The sequence below is a fragment of the Schistocerca cancellata genome, chromosome 8 (assembly GCF_023864275.1).
Source record: "Schistocerca cancellata isolate TAMUIC-IGC-003103 chromosome 8, iqSchCanc2.1, whole genome shotgun sequence".
NCBI classification, from domain to species: Eukaryota; Metazoa; Arthropoda; class Insecta; order Orthoptera; family Acrididae; genus Schistocerca; species Schistocerca cancellata.
In genome coordinates, this window is record NC_064633.1 from 449825005 (window position 1) to 449839467 (window position 14463).

At 38.7% G+C, this 14463-nt stretch overlaps 1 protein-coding gene across 1 annotated transcript in view; it reads left to right on the forward strand.

Annotated features, from left to right (window-relative positions):
• LOC126095181 (vascular endothelial growth factor receptor 1) overlaps positions 1-14463 on the forward strand; it is a 549049-nt gene that overhangs the window by 74784 nt on the left and 459802 nt on the right. The window contains exon 2 of the mRNA XM_049909913.1: positions 5481-5626. Within this exon, the coding sequence (XP_049765870.1) occupies positions 5481-5626 (146 nt within the window). The remainder of the gene's footprint in view (positions 1-5480; positions 5627-14463) is intronic.

Below are 14463 nucleotides of genomic sequence, written 5' to 3' on the forward strand. Positions count from 1 at the left end.
TTGGAGAAGGCCTACGACACCTGCTGGAGAACTCGTATCTTCCAGGCTCTTTACATGTGGGGCTTCTGTGCGAGCCTGCCCTGTTTTCTTCAAGCATTTTTTCGAGACCAAGTTTTCAAGGTGTGTGTGGGTTCTACCTTGTCGGACACCTTTATCCAGAAAATGGTGTGCCTCAGGATTCTGTCCTGAGCGTCATCCTCCTTGCCATCACCACTAACCCTATAATGGCCTGTCTCCCACCGCGCATCTTCAGCTCCCTTTTTGTCGATGATTTTGCCATCTATTGCAGTTCTCCACGGACCTGTCTCACTGAGCGGCGTCTTCAGCACTGTCTTGATCGTCTTCATGCCTGGAGCATCGACAATGGCTTTTGCTTTTCCCCTGACAAAACCGTCTGTATGAATTTCTGGCAGAGCAAATAGTTTCTCCCACCATCTCTCCATCTTGGGCCTGTTGCCCTTCCGTTCGTTAACACTACGAAATTCCTGGGGCTCCTGCTCGCTAGGAAACTCTCTTGGTCCTCCCGTGTATCTTACCTGGCAGCCCTCTGTATGCAGTCCCTTAATATCCTACATCTCCTCAGTGGTATTTTCTGGGGTGCCGATCGAACCACCCTCCTCCATTTGTACCGGTCCCTCGTCCGTTCAAAACTTGACTATGGGTGCTTTGTTTATTCATGTGCACGCCCATCCCTTTTTTGCTGTCTCAACACTATCCATCAAAATGGTGTCTGTTTGGCCACAGGTACATTTTACACCAACCTGGTTGAGAGTCTGTATGCTGAAGCTGCTGAACTACCACTGTCCTACCGCCATGACTTTCTCCTCAGCAGGTACGCATGCCTTTTGTCTGGCATGTGTGGCCACCCCTCCTATGCCTCCTTCTTTAATGATTTCTTCGATCGTCGGTATGGGGCTTGTCCCTCTTCTCTGTTACCTCCTGGAGTCCGCGTTTGCACTTGCTATGGCGGCCTAACTTCACGGTACCTGTAACCTTCCCAGTGGGTACGAACCCTCCACCACCTTGGTTTCGTGAAGCGGCCCATGTTAACCTTGGCCTTCATTCGCTTCCTAAGGACACTACACCAGTCTCGGTCTATCACCTTCAGTTTCATGACCTTCGCATGGAACTTCATGATAGTACCTCTGTATACACTGATGGCTCTTGGACTGACCATGGGGTCAGATGTGCCTTCATCATTGACACCCCTGTCTTTAGATATCAGCTTCTGGCACATTCCTCAATATTTACAGCCAAGCTTTTCACCTTGTATCAAGTCACAGAGTTCATCCGGTGACACAGCATTCCCAATTGTATCCTCTGCTCAGACTCACTCAGCGCCCTCCGAAGTCTCTATGCGCTGTACACCGCTCATCCCTTAGTGCAGAGGGTCCAGGAAAATTGTCACTTGCTCACTCTCGGTAGAGCTAATGTCATGTCTCTGTGGGTCCCTGGTCATATCGGTCTGCCAGGAAATGAGGCTGCTGACACTGCTGCCAAGGCTGTAGTCTTCATACCTCATCCTGCGAGTACCTATATTCCCTCCGATGATCACTGTGTTGCTGTCTGTCATGAGGTGGTGTCCCTTTGGCATCACCAATGTTCCTCCCTTCACAGGAATAAGCTTCGGCTTATTTAGCCTCTCCTGGTGCCTTGGACAACCTCCTCTCAGCCCTCCTGCAGGGAGGAGATTATTTTAACTCGGCTGCATATTGGGCACTGCCTTTTTAGCCATTGTCATTTTCTCAGTGGTGCTATCCCACCACTCTGTACGCATTGCGCCCAAATTTTAACTGTCTGCCACTTCCTGCTGGAGTGCCCTATTTTTTAACCATTTACATTCCAGCTTGGGTTTGCCATTTGATTTATCAGCCGTTTTAGCGAATGATAGGCGGGCTTTCGACAGAATTTTACTTTTTATCCACTGAGGCAATATGGTGAAGACCATTTAATTTTTAGTTTTGGACCACTGGTTTTGTACGATATTTTTTTAGCCCTTTTTCCATGTGCCTGTTTTTAGCTGTCTCCTGTTCTGTTCATTGGGACTGACGTGTAGTCATTTCCCTCCTCTCTGTGTTTGTGTCCTATAGTTTTGACTTGTGCACGTATGACTCCAGTTGTTTCTTGCATCCTAAAAAAAAAAAAATAAATAAAAAATAAAAAGACAATAAAAAATAAAGAAAACTGGAACCATTCTATTGGTAGCACACTTAGCAAACTCCTATTCCTCAGGATCCTCCGCATCATTTAATTTTTAGTTTTGGACCACTGGTTTTGTATGATATTTTTTAGCCCTTTTTCCATGTGCCTGTTTTTAGCTGTCTCCTGTTCTGTTCATTGGGACTGACGTGTAGTCATTTCCCTCCTCTCTGTGTTTGTGTCCTATAGTTTTGACTTGTGCACGTATGACTCCAGTTGTTTCTTGGTTTCTTGCATCCTAAAAAAAAAAAAAAATAAATAAAAAAATAAAAAGACAATAAAAAATAAAGAAAACTGGAGCCATTCTATTGGTAGCACACTTAGCAAACTCCTATTCCTCAGGATCCTCCGCATCAGACAATAATATCCTGGTGGACTTCCAAAATCACCATGACCATTAAAGATCACAGACAGGTTCTCCAAGGCCATAAATGACATCCATCAATGGAGCACCTCATTGTCTTCAAACAGCTCCATGTTTTGATCCACCACCTAGTAACAAGACAGAAACATGAAAGCTGGAAACAGTGTGTGTCTACCAGCGGACCACGTACTCCTCCTTCACAGGTTTGGGCTTATGTTCAATGCCTCTGTGGACACTAGCCCATCACAGATTTACCTGGTGTCTCCATGAGTAATGGGTTGCCTAAAATTACCCAAATGCTATCACTGAACATTTTGCTATGTGCTATGCTTGAGCCTATGCATCTGAGAATTATCAGCCTGCATTTCGTTTCCTCAGGCAGCATGAGGAGTCAATTCACTTACCTTTCACTACATGTCAATTGGAGCCATATAATGCTCCATTTAGTGAATGGGATTTTCTCGGTGCATAGACCTTTTCCCTGACATGGCTCCAGAGCCAGAGTCTGCAGCTCGTGGTCTCGCAGTCACATTCTCGCTTCCTGAGAACGGGGTCCCAGGCTCGATTCCCAGCAGGGTCAGGGATTTTCACCTGACTCAAGATGACTGGGTGTTTGTGTTGTCCTCATCATTTCATCATCATTAGTCAAAGTGGCGGTTGGGAATTTGTACGGGCGCTGATAACCGCACAGTTAAGCGCCCCACAAACCAACCATCATCATCATCATTATCCAGAGCCAGAATGCATCTGTGGCCAAATGTTCAAATATCTGTTGGCAGATTGCCAATGTCACATCCCTGCCAATTTCAACTGCAACTGGAGTGAGGGTGAGATCCCATGATTTGCCCTTTCATTGATGTGCATCTTATAAGCTCTTTTCAAGATTCTGTCCATTCTGTTCAACTGCTCTTCCATGTCCCTTGCCATCTTTGACAAAACTACAATGTCACTGGCAAACCTCAAAGGTTTTACTTCTTCTCTCTGAACATGAATTCCAGTTCCAGATTTCTCCTTGGTTCCCTCTGCTGTGTGCTCAGTGTACAGAGTGAATAACATTGGGGATAGGCTACAACACAGGACTGTTCTGACAACCCTATCTCATTCCCTTCACAGCTAATGCTTCCCTTTCATGTTCTTCAACTCTTTGCAACTGCAGTTTAATTTCTACGCAAGTTCAAAATAACCTTTTGCTCCATGTATTTTATCCCTGTTACCTCCACAATTTCAGAGAGTATAGTCCAGCCAATACCATAAAAAGCTTTCTCTAAATCTACAAGTGCTATTATAAAATAAGGTTTGCCTTTCTTCTACGATGGGCAATAGCCTTACCGCAGTGGATACGCTGGTTCCCGTCAGATCACCGAAGTTAAGCGCTATCGGGTGTGGCCAGCACTTGGATGGGTGACCCTCCCAGCTGTTATGTGCTGTTGCCATTTTTCAGGGTGCACTCAGCCTCATGATGCCAATTGAGTAGCTACTCAATCAAATAGTAGTGACTCCAGTCAAAAAAAAGTATAACAACTGGGAGAGTGGTGTGCTGACCACATGCCCCTCCTTTCCACATCCTCAGCCGAGGATGACAAGGCTGTCGGATGGTCTGGATGGGCCACTTGCATCCTGAAGACAGAGTGCTCGCTTCTAGAATAAAGTGTAGGGTTGATATTGCCTTGTGTGTTCCTACATTTCTCTGTAGATATAGGCAGTGGTTTGCTGGTTGATGTTAGTTAACAGCAAGAGGCGTAGTACTTTTTGCAGTGCCCCACTCCTACAGTGCTGTACAGAGAATGCATCTCTGCTCTGCTGAGCAAACAATTGATGTTCCATTGTAATCACTGGATACAGCACTTTCCTGAGTGAAGCCCAGGTAAAAGAATATTTTAAGTATATGACACAAATGTCTGCATGCTCTGACATTCCTTGAGTAGAGGATGTGGCTAAAATATTTGATACAATAATCAAAAGCCACACAACATTGTTAATTTCTCAAATTCATAAGGTATTAGAATTTCAACACTGTAAGTCAGAACCACAAGGTAAGTAATCTAAACTGATGCTACTAAAAATTTCATCTCACCAGTTTCTTCTGAAATTCTCAACCCAAATTTTAAACAGAAAGCCTAACCTAATGAAAGTGTTTTGTGTCTCATATTTCAGTTACATGTTTCTTGTCAAACTTCAACTTAATACCATGGCAGTTATAAAATCATCAAAAAACGTAATATCTCCAAAAATCCTTCATGTTTTTGAAATTTTCCAGAACATTATTTTTTTTCATCTGTCAATACTTAATGATAGAAATGTTGTTATAAAAACAATTATTATTGCTGTCAATAATGCCTGTGCAGTGAACATGTCATAATAAAAAAAAAACCATTGAATGGCACTGACTGAATACAGAGCACCTTATAAATATCAGAGAGTAATGTAAGAAAGTTCATATTTCCTTATCCACACTGTGAAGTGCTGTGTGCGTGCCAGTCAGTTTTGTAGAATGAGCACAGTAACATGTGTGGAGCATGCCAAAAAGGAGCTGTTTCATTTGGATGTGTGGATGACCACACCATGAATAAAGTTACCTGATTTATTGGTGTATCTGTGTAAACTGTCCAGTGTGTCTGTAAGGAATAGTGTAACACTTATAGTCATGTAACATGGCATAAAAACAGTGGTCCTTAAAAGATCCTCACTGACAGGAACCAGAAATGAATAATAGACAGACAAAAACCAGACAGGAATTGCTAATGGCAGTGAGCGTAAGGCCATCTCAACCAGTTTCCAAGGGAACACTTTAAATGGAACTGCATGTAAGGGACATTTAGATTATGGCCATTGCTCATAGTGCTACATAAAGCTGCATGTCTTCAGTGTAGTAATTGCATTTGAACAGACATAATTAACATTACTATTTCTCTTACAGAGCTATCTGACGCCTCTCATAGAAGCAGCGACTCTCCTGTAATAACGTCTACAAATCTCTCAGAAATTGTAGTAAACCCTGGTGAAAATTATACTATAACATGCAAGGGTGATACTCCGGTAATCTGGACCTACCCCAACATTTCAGTAAGTTCAAACAATGTCTACATTTCTTTTTTGCCTTTGGACACAAGAGGGGCCTTATTGATTAAGTGGAATTTGAAACAGAAGTTATTATCTTTCATAATGACTGATGAAGATGACAAACAGAGCTGCATCCTCTTCCTTTTTATCACTTGTCTGTAACTGCAATTATTAAAAATAGAAACTAGTAGAAAAGAACAACCAGAGCAGAGGAAGGCATCTCAGAAATAAGCTTCAGATTAATATGAGGTACCATCAGATGAATTAAGTTTCCAGATGCCAAAATAATAAATCAGATTAAAGAGCTAGCAAGCATGATTCTTGAGATGTTTCTGTTTATGGAGCCTCACACACAAGCCACAGATAGCAGTCGATGCCAGTTTGCATGATCTGACTATAGATGACACATCTGTAAGCAAATCACAGATCACAGCGGTCAAAAATTGCAGATCACAGTGGTCGATCGAAGATTGCCCATAAAACAAACTGCTGAATTGCTTGTGACAAAACGAATCACCCATGTGCAGCAATGTGGCTGACTGGCTATGGTTGTTTGTCTAGTAATTACACTATGGTTATTAAGCAAAATTGTGTAGTTTTGTTTTGCATTGGTATGCCCATGTGGAATAAATAAACTGGAGGTAAAAAAAGTTCCTAGACCATTTTAGAGGTTTCCAGTTCACTCAAGATTTATTTTTGCAACAGTGCTTATGGAATACATCAAATGATTACATCTACAGATCAATAGCACAAGAGATTCTGAGGTACCAAGTATACAACCATGCTGTAACACCTACATCAGTATTTGGTGAGGTGAATACTGTCCTCGGATATTTTATTCAGTGCTTTCTCAACCTATTCATGTAGTTCTTCAAGACTTGTTGGTTGATGAGTTGCACAAATTACTTCTTGTCCACACATGCTCAATTGGAAACAAGTGTGGAGACCATGCTGCCCATAGAAGTTGCTGCACATCTTGCAGAGCACATTGAGTTTCATGGGCACTGTATGGTTGAGCATTATCCTGTTGGAACAACACATTACCTTCCTGTTGCAATAATGGCAAAAGGATGAACCTAACAACATTCTACATGTACCAAATGCTGGTTAGTGTCCCCTCCAGAAACACCAAAGGTGAACAAGAGCTATAGCTTGCTGCACCCCACCATAAGACCTGAGTTGGGGCCATTGTGTTTTGGATGAATGCACTCTGTGAGACAGTGCTCACCAAGTCTACATTGCATGTGCAGATGACCATCACTTGCATGCAGGCAGAATCTGCTTTCATTGCCGAAGATCATGGTGCACCCTTCCATCTTCCAACTGATGCTCTGTTGGCACCATCTGAGCCATGCATGTCAGGGCTGTGGAATTAGTGAAATATGGGCTATACATGTGCGTGCCTGTATTCCCAATGCCAATGTCCAGTTTGCAATAGTTCTTGCTGACACGTCTGGCCTCTCAAGCCCTCTTATCTGTGCTGTAGTATTTGTACGATCTGCCACAGCGGGTCTTACAAGCATCTCCATGACATGGTTGCCTGCTTGCTTCACAAGTTTGCTACCACACTGAGCCTTGTGGCTGTGAGCATTCTCTGGTAGCTGTGTCACTACTCTATATGTTGGTGTACGACACTGAAACCATTATCAGTACATTTACTATCCCCTGGGTGGCATACAGCATTACTGGATCAAAATTGACATGTTTCCAGGTGTACTAATTTTTTTTCCAGCAGTGTATTTTACTCTGAAAAGTGTCACTGAAGGTGGAATCTGTGTACGTACATGATGAATGGTCCCCAGGATGCTGTAAAATTAATATTTATAAAACATATATTTGAAACACCAAGTGACCAGAGGGTTAGCAAAGACATTAATTATGAATGCGTAATAAGGCACAGACAAATGAAATACATTTTCTCATTCAATTTGTTGTACAGTTCTTTGTTTTAGACAGACACAGTCTAACTCTCTTGTATGTAGAAGGATGATGAGGATGTCCAATTTTAGACAAGCAGTATTGCGATCTCGATGTATTATGTGTGTGTGTGTGTGTGTGTGTGTGTGTGTGTGTTTTGCCTATTTTTGATGAAGGCCTTTCTGGCTGAAGGGTCACTTTCAGACAATCTTTTTGTTGTGTCATCTTGTAATGGTCGCCTGGTCGTAGATATTGCTAATTGCTATAATCGCACTATTTCACTCCCATTTACGGAGCTTGTTAGCACTTGATGTTAGGTTGGCGCCATTAAAATGCATTGTGTTGTGGTAATTGCTGCTACTTGCTGGATCACTGCTGTGTCTCGATGCTGATGCTGGCTCTACATCTGGTTGTCTAGGGTTAAAAACATGAGGTCCCATGTTTTTTATGTGCTTTTGATGATAAAGAACGAGCGAAACCAACAAATATGTAAACTTCAAATATTTATTACTCTGGAGGCCATCTTAATTCCACTGTCCACCAAAGACACAACACAAAGTAACACTTCCTCTACATGTTCTTTGCATTGTTTATCCACCTCAAACAATAACACACAAACACACTTTACCAAAGTGACATTCCGACTGCCTCCCGACCCTTCTTGCAGCTTGTATTTATAACATTGTCAAAGAACTACTAAAAAGAGATATAGTTTATAAGTCACATGTACATCTGTTATCATAATTTGTGCAGAAAAGTTATTAATTTGCATCGAGTGACATAATTTAACATGTTATTAAAATGACAGACAGATTTGTTGACTTGACAGAATAATTCTCTGTTACAAAAAGGCCGTTTTTTAGAAGTTTGTCAATTGACTTCTCTAATTTGCATAAATAAGTAAATAACATGAATGATTAAGAATTACATTGGTTTTCGTCTAAAATAGGATTGCTTACGTGAATACTGAGTGAAAACACTCCTAGTGAACAAATAGGTTTCACTGGGTGATTTTTATTTAAGGAGATCCAAAATACCTAAGTTGGCCACTATTTTTCGTACTTCATATTAATTATTTAAGATGAACTTAGTGTTTTTACATGATGACATTTGCTGTATCAGTGATCAAGTGATATTAACTTTTGTGTGGGTCAGTTATTCAGTATAATTTAATGGGTTAACTGTTTATGCAGACATGTTATGCAATCATTGTTAACATACACAATAACTTTTCTATAATCATAAATACTCGTTAAACTGGTTGAATTTGGAGGGTATCGCATACTTCGGTACAGTGAAGCCTTAAATATGTTCCGTTACAATACCCCCCCTCGGGTAATATCATTTACAGAATGTTAATGATATTAGCCGACTAGGACAAATGTGTCAAATGGTTAAAATTTGGAAAAGTACTACTTTAATAATTTTTTTGTTTTACTATGCATAATGTGTATGTATGCAATGACTGTTACACCATTTCAAAATGACTTTTTCCTACAAATATTTTAGTTGTGTTGTTTCAAATGCACTTTGTGTTATGCCTCTCAGTATGACAGCATAATAAAAATATTTAGTAATATATGAAAGTAAAAAAAAATGTTAATCTTTGCTCCCAGTGAGCCACATGGAAAATGATCAAAAACAGACAAAAATATATCACCTGTGATTTTAAGATATATAAACAATATATGTAAATTATTTCAAAGTCAGTTCTCATTGAGTCACAGATTAATCAAGATAGTAGAAGGAGCATAAATATATTACACAGATGGACAGGTCATATGTCCATAGGAAAATATTGTAAATGTCTGCTCTTTTTGAGCCACATAAAAGAAATGAAAACAAAGAACATAATTATAAGTATGGACATGATATATATAAACACAAACACTAGAGAAGTCACATGTATGAATATAATATGCATTTGGAAAAAGGAAGCGTTTTTTAAATATTGTCTCCCATTGAGACACATAGTCAAGACAGTACAAGAACATATTAATACTAAAATTGGACACTTAAATTTGTCACAACATAACACAAACATCAAACTTGGTGAACATCTGATTAGCTGTAGAAAATTGTACACAAATCTTATGCCTAAGAACACAATAGTATCAAAATGATGGATCTTGCACAACAATTTTTACATTGTCTTATTTGGTGCAAGTATGTCCCATATTCAACAATACAAAAGGAAAGTAATAAATGTTTGTCACCTTCTTGCCCGTTGCAAGTAAAGAAGATGTCTCAAAATTTAATATTCAATAGTGACAATAAAAATATAAAAACATTCTCTCAGAGATCTGGAACTTTTCCAGGGTCTATAGGGTGAGTGGTAGTTGCTATTTGACACACCCAGTAAAAACTTTGCTGATAACATGCTTTATGGAAAATGGGTAAGTAACTGTATTCAAATAGGGAAATGTGCTTAATCATGTTTATATGGTTTCAATTCAGTGATGTTTCTTAATCCAAATAACCTTCTTGATCTGGGAAAGATAAGTCTATACGCATTAGGATGTGGGCTTTCTTTTATTTCAAATGGACAAATGTCAATGTTTACTTTAACATATGGACAACCTAGCTCAATATCTTTGTCTATTTCAGTATTTTCAAACAATAGACCATTTTCAGTTTCTTTAGTTCATAAGTCTAATGTCTCTTTCCTACACTTAAGACACATCCCTCTCTGTTTGCAAAGCATTGACCTTTAAACATAAACCTTTGTTTTCATCTGTTCCTTTTAACACTGTGTTGTCACTTAACAAACTACTGTTTTCACCCCCTTTTTTATAAAGTCCACTACGGATTCTTGTCCACCATGTAGGATACAAGGTTGCACTTACCTTTGCTAATTCTTTCCAAAAGGCATATTTGTTTATACAGTTTCCATAGTTGTTCCACAAAACTTCTAAAAACTTTCCCCTTTTTCTTGAAAACACACATTTACATTCCATCCCTTTATATTTTCTTTAATATTATTATTACCATTCTCATAGATTAGTGTTTCATAGTTCCCAATAGGCAATAACTTGTCCTAAGATACACATTCCCTAGTCTGCATTTCACTTAAATTAACCTCATTATTACCCATGTTTGTCACATCACTTACCTTTACCACATAATCACTTTTCAATTCTACAAATACTTTTATTTCTTCCTCCACACTCTCTTCAATAACATCACTTGATTTAGGATCATTATTTAAATGTCCCTCTATTACTTCTTCCTCCTCCTCCACAACAACCTCATCTTCTGTTTCCCCCCTATGTATCTGAATCTCAGCAATTGATTGAGTCTTTGGCTCCATTAAACACTTCGTCATCCCCCTTCTTATCAAATAAACCCCCCAAAATAGATTCTCTTTGTGGTGTGTCTGACTTGTTATTAACACCAGTATCTTTTTCAGCCCAACTATGGAACTCTGCAATACCTTCAACTTCTGCACTTTCACTAACTACCTGTGCTTGAACACTGTTTTTATTAACTGTATCACTTTTACTCATAGTATCCCAAAACCTTTTATTAGATTCTAATTTATTCATTCTAACAACATCAGTATTTCATTGGTACTTACTCTTTACATTGTATCTTCTCCTTCTCCAGTTTCGGTTATGTGTTGTCCTGTCATAATATTGTCTAGCCCCAAAACTACGGACATCTAGTGGGACTGTCCACCGTTTCCCGGCTGGTTCCCTCGGTCTGTCCATTTGTAGTTGTCGTTTTGTTCACTAGTTTCAACAAACCCCCCTTCTATCTTGTTCTCTTCCCCAATACCTATTTCTATCATTCCTGTTATCTCTCCTCCATCTTCCCTCCTGTGTATTGTTTCTGAAATCATTTTCATATCTCCTATCTCCCCTATTTGGAGCATTATTTCCAGAATTTTCAAAGTCTCTCCTCCCATAATAATCTCTATTTACATTCCTGTTCCACCCCCCATACTGGTTGTTGCCAGAGTCAAAACTTTGGTTATTTTCTCTTTCCAAGGCCCTATCTAATCTATCTACAAATTTCAGGAACTCTTCCATTGAATCGTCTGGTCCATGGACCAATTCCCACTGCAGTCTCTCTGGTAACCTTCTTTTTAAAACATCAATTTGTGTCATAATATCAAAAGAGTTATTCAAGTGAGCAAGTTTTTTCAATTGATCTCTGCAAAATTTTTGCATTCCCCCTACTTTCCCTCTATACACTGGTCCATTTAGAAATTCTGACTTTAATCTGGCTTATATGGATTGTGACCAAAATTTGCAAATAAACTTAGCTTCAAACTCTTCAAAAGTATTCCAAGAATCATTATTCTCATTTGCCCAGGATAGGGCCTCCGCTTCTAGAAACCGTTTTACTAACTTAATTTTTATGTTATCTGACATTCCTACAACAAACATATCCTTACATTGGTGAATAAAGTCAATAGGGTGCAGATTTTCACCAGGAAAGCATTTCACTTGGATGTGCCCATACATTGTATTTTGATTGTAAATCGTTTGTTTGGACATCAATGCGTCCTCCAATTGTGTTTATTTAGTGTGTATATTTTCTACTTTTGTATCTACATTAGTGGTATACAGGTTGTGTTCTTGTTTAAGGTTTTCTGATGTTTTGTCTATTTTCTGATCTAATCTTTCAACTTCAGTATCTACTCTGTTGTAGATGACAGCAATGCTGTCTGTGTTTGCTTGTATGTTTTCATTTAAACTTTCAACTTTAACTTGAAATTCTTTTCTGAAGTGTATCAACTGTTCTCTAGTGTCCTTACTGAGGGTAGTTTTAATTTCCTCACACTTCTCATTGAGATGAGTACTTAATAGATCAAAATTCAAACTTACTTGTTCACTCGACTGTTTAAGTTGCAAGCTTATTTGAGTTGCAAAGTCTGCTAGCCACTCTGTTAAGTTTAATTGTTCACCATCCCCTGGTTCAATTTTTACATTTCCTACGATCTCATCCCTCTCAGGTAGAGAAATGTTAACAATTAATTATTTTAAATGACAACAACAACAAAATACCTTGCTTTATGTAGCTATGCTATGATGTCGTGGTCGGTGTTCCTGTTGGCTTTCTTCACTTCTATTCGGTTTTATCGAAGCTGAAGTCTTGATTGATGAATTCCATTGACATAATCCAGACGTTAATCTTCCGAGCGGTGTGACGATAGTTTTTCATAGTCGCACTAACACACTTTATTTATTTATTTATTTATTTATTTATTTTTGACATATTTTCACTGTTGCCACACTGCACAAATAAACTTTTTTGGAATGCTAAGCACTTACGAAATTTATCGCTGCACTATTATCATCGATGCACTTGAAGATCCCGGACGAGCCCCCACTTTTGTAATGGTCGCCTGGTATAGACATTGCTAATTGCTATAATCGCATTATTTCACTCCCATTTACGGAGCTTGTTAACACTTGATGTTAGGTTGGCGCCATTAAAATGCATTGTGTTGTGGTAATCGCTGCTACTTGCTGGATCGCTGCTGTGTCTCGATGCTGATGCTGGCTCTACATCTGGTTGTCTAGGGTTAAAAACATGAGGTCCCGTGTTTATGTGCTTTTGATGATAAAGAACGAGCGAAACCAACAAATATGTAAACTTCAAATATTTATTACTCTGGAGGCCATCTTAATTCCACTGTCCACCAAAGACCATGACACAACACAAAGTAGCACTTCCTCTACATGTTCTTTGCATTGTTTATCACACAAACACACTTTACCAAAGTGACATTCCGACTGCCTCCCGACCCTTCTTGCAGCTTGTATTTATAACATTGTCAAAGAACTACTAAAAAGAGATATAGTTTATAAGTCACATGTACATCTGTTATCATAATTTGTGCAGAAAAGTTATTAATTTGCATCGAGTGACATAATTTAACATGTTATTAAAATGACAGACAGATTTGTTGACTTGACAGAATAATTCTCTGTTACAAAAAGGCCGTTTTTTAGAAGTTTGTCAATTGACTTCTCTAATTTGCATAAATAAGTAAATAACATGAATGATTAAGAATTACATTGGTTTTCGTCTAAAATAGGATTGCTTACGTGAATACAGAGTGAAAACGCTCCTAGTGAACAAATAGGTTTCACTGGGTGATTTTTATTTAAGGAGATCCAAAATACCTAAGTTGGCCACTATTTTTCGTACTTCATATTAATTATTTAAGATGAACTTAGTGTTTTTACATGATGACATTTGCTGTATCAGTGATCAAGTGATATTAACTTTTGTGTGGGTCAGTTATTCAGTATAATTTAATGGGTTGACTGTTTATGCAGACATGTTATGCAATCATTGTTAACATACACAATAACTTTTCTATAATCATAAATACTCGTTAAACTGGTTGAATTTGGAGGGTATCGCATACTTCGGTACAGTGAAGCCTTAAATATGTTCCGTTACAATCTGCAATTGAGCACCTCCGCTATAAGGCGAGTAGCAACTATCCTTTTCTTTGCAATATAAGTTTTAAAGCTACTAAAATCATTAGTAGTGGGAAGGAAAATTGTATCATCTGCATACAACACTGTACTGGACTTAATAAATGATGGTATATCATTAATCAGTATTGGGAATGAGAAAGGGCGTAGTACAGATCCGTTTGGAACACATAGCTTAACTTGCTCTATACTGGACATTTCTTTGCCAACACTTATAACTTGTTTACATTTCTGTAGATTAGATTTTAATAGTTTAATGCAGTTATCTCTAATTCCATTTTTTCCAGAAGTAGTGTGTACCCTACGCAGACGAAAAAGTTTCTTGAGCAAAGCTTTTATCATGAATCACTCGATATAAATATTTGACTACAGAGTCTGTTACGCTAATTATTCCTAAATGTACAAAGAATACAGTTAACTGTTGGTAAGTTACACACTGCAGTACCTTGGAAAAATCTGGGACTA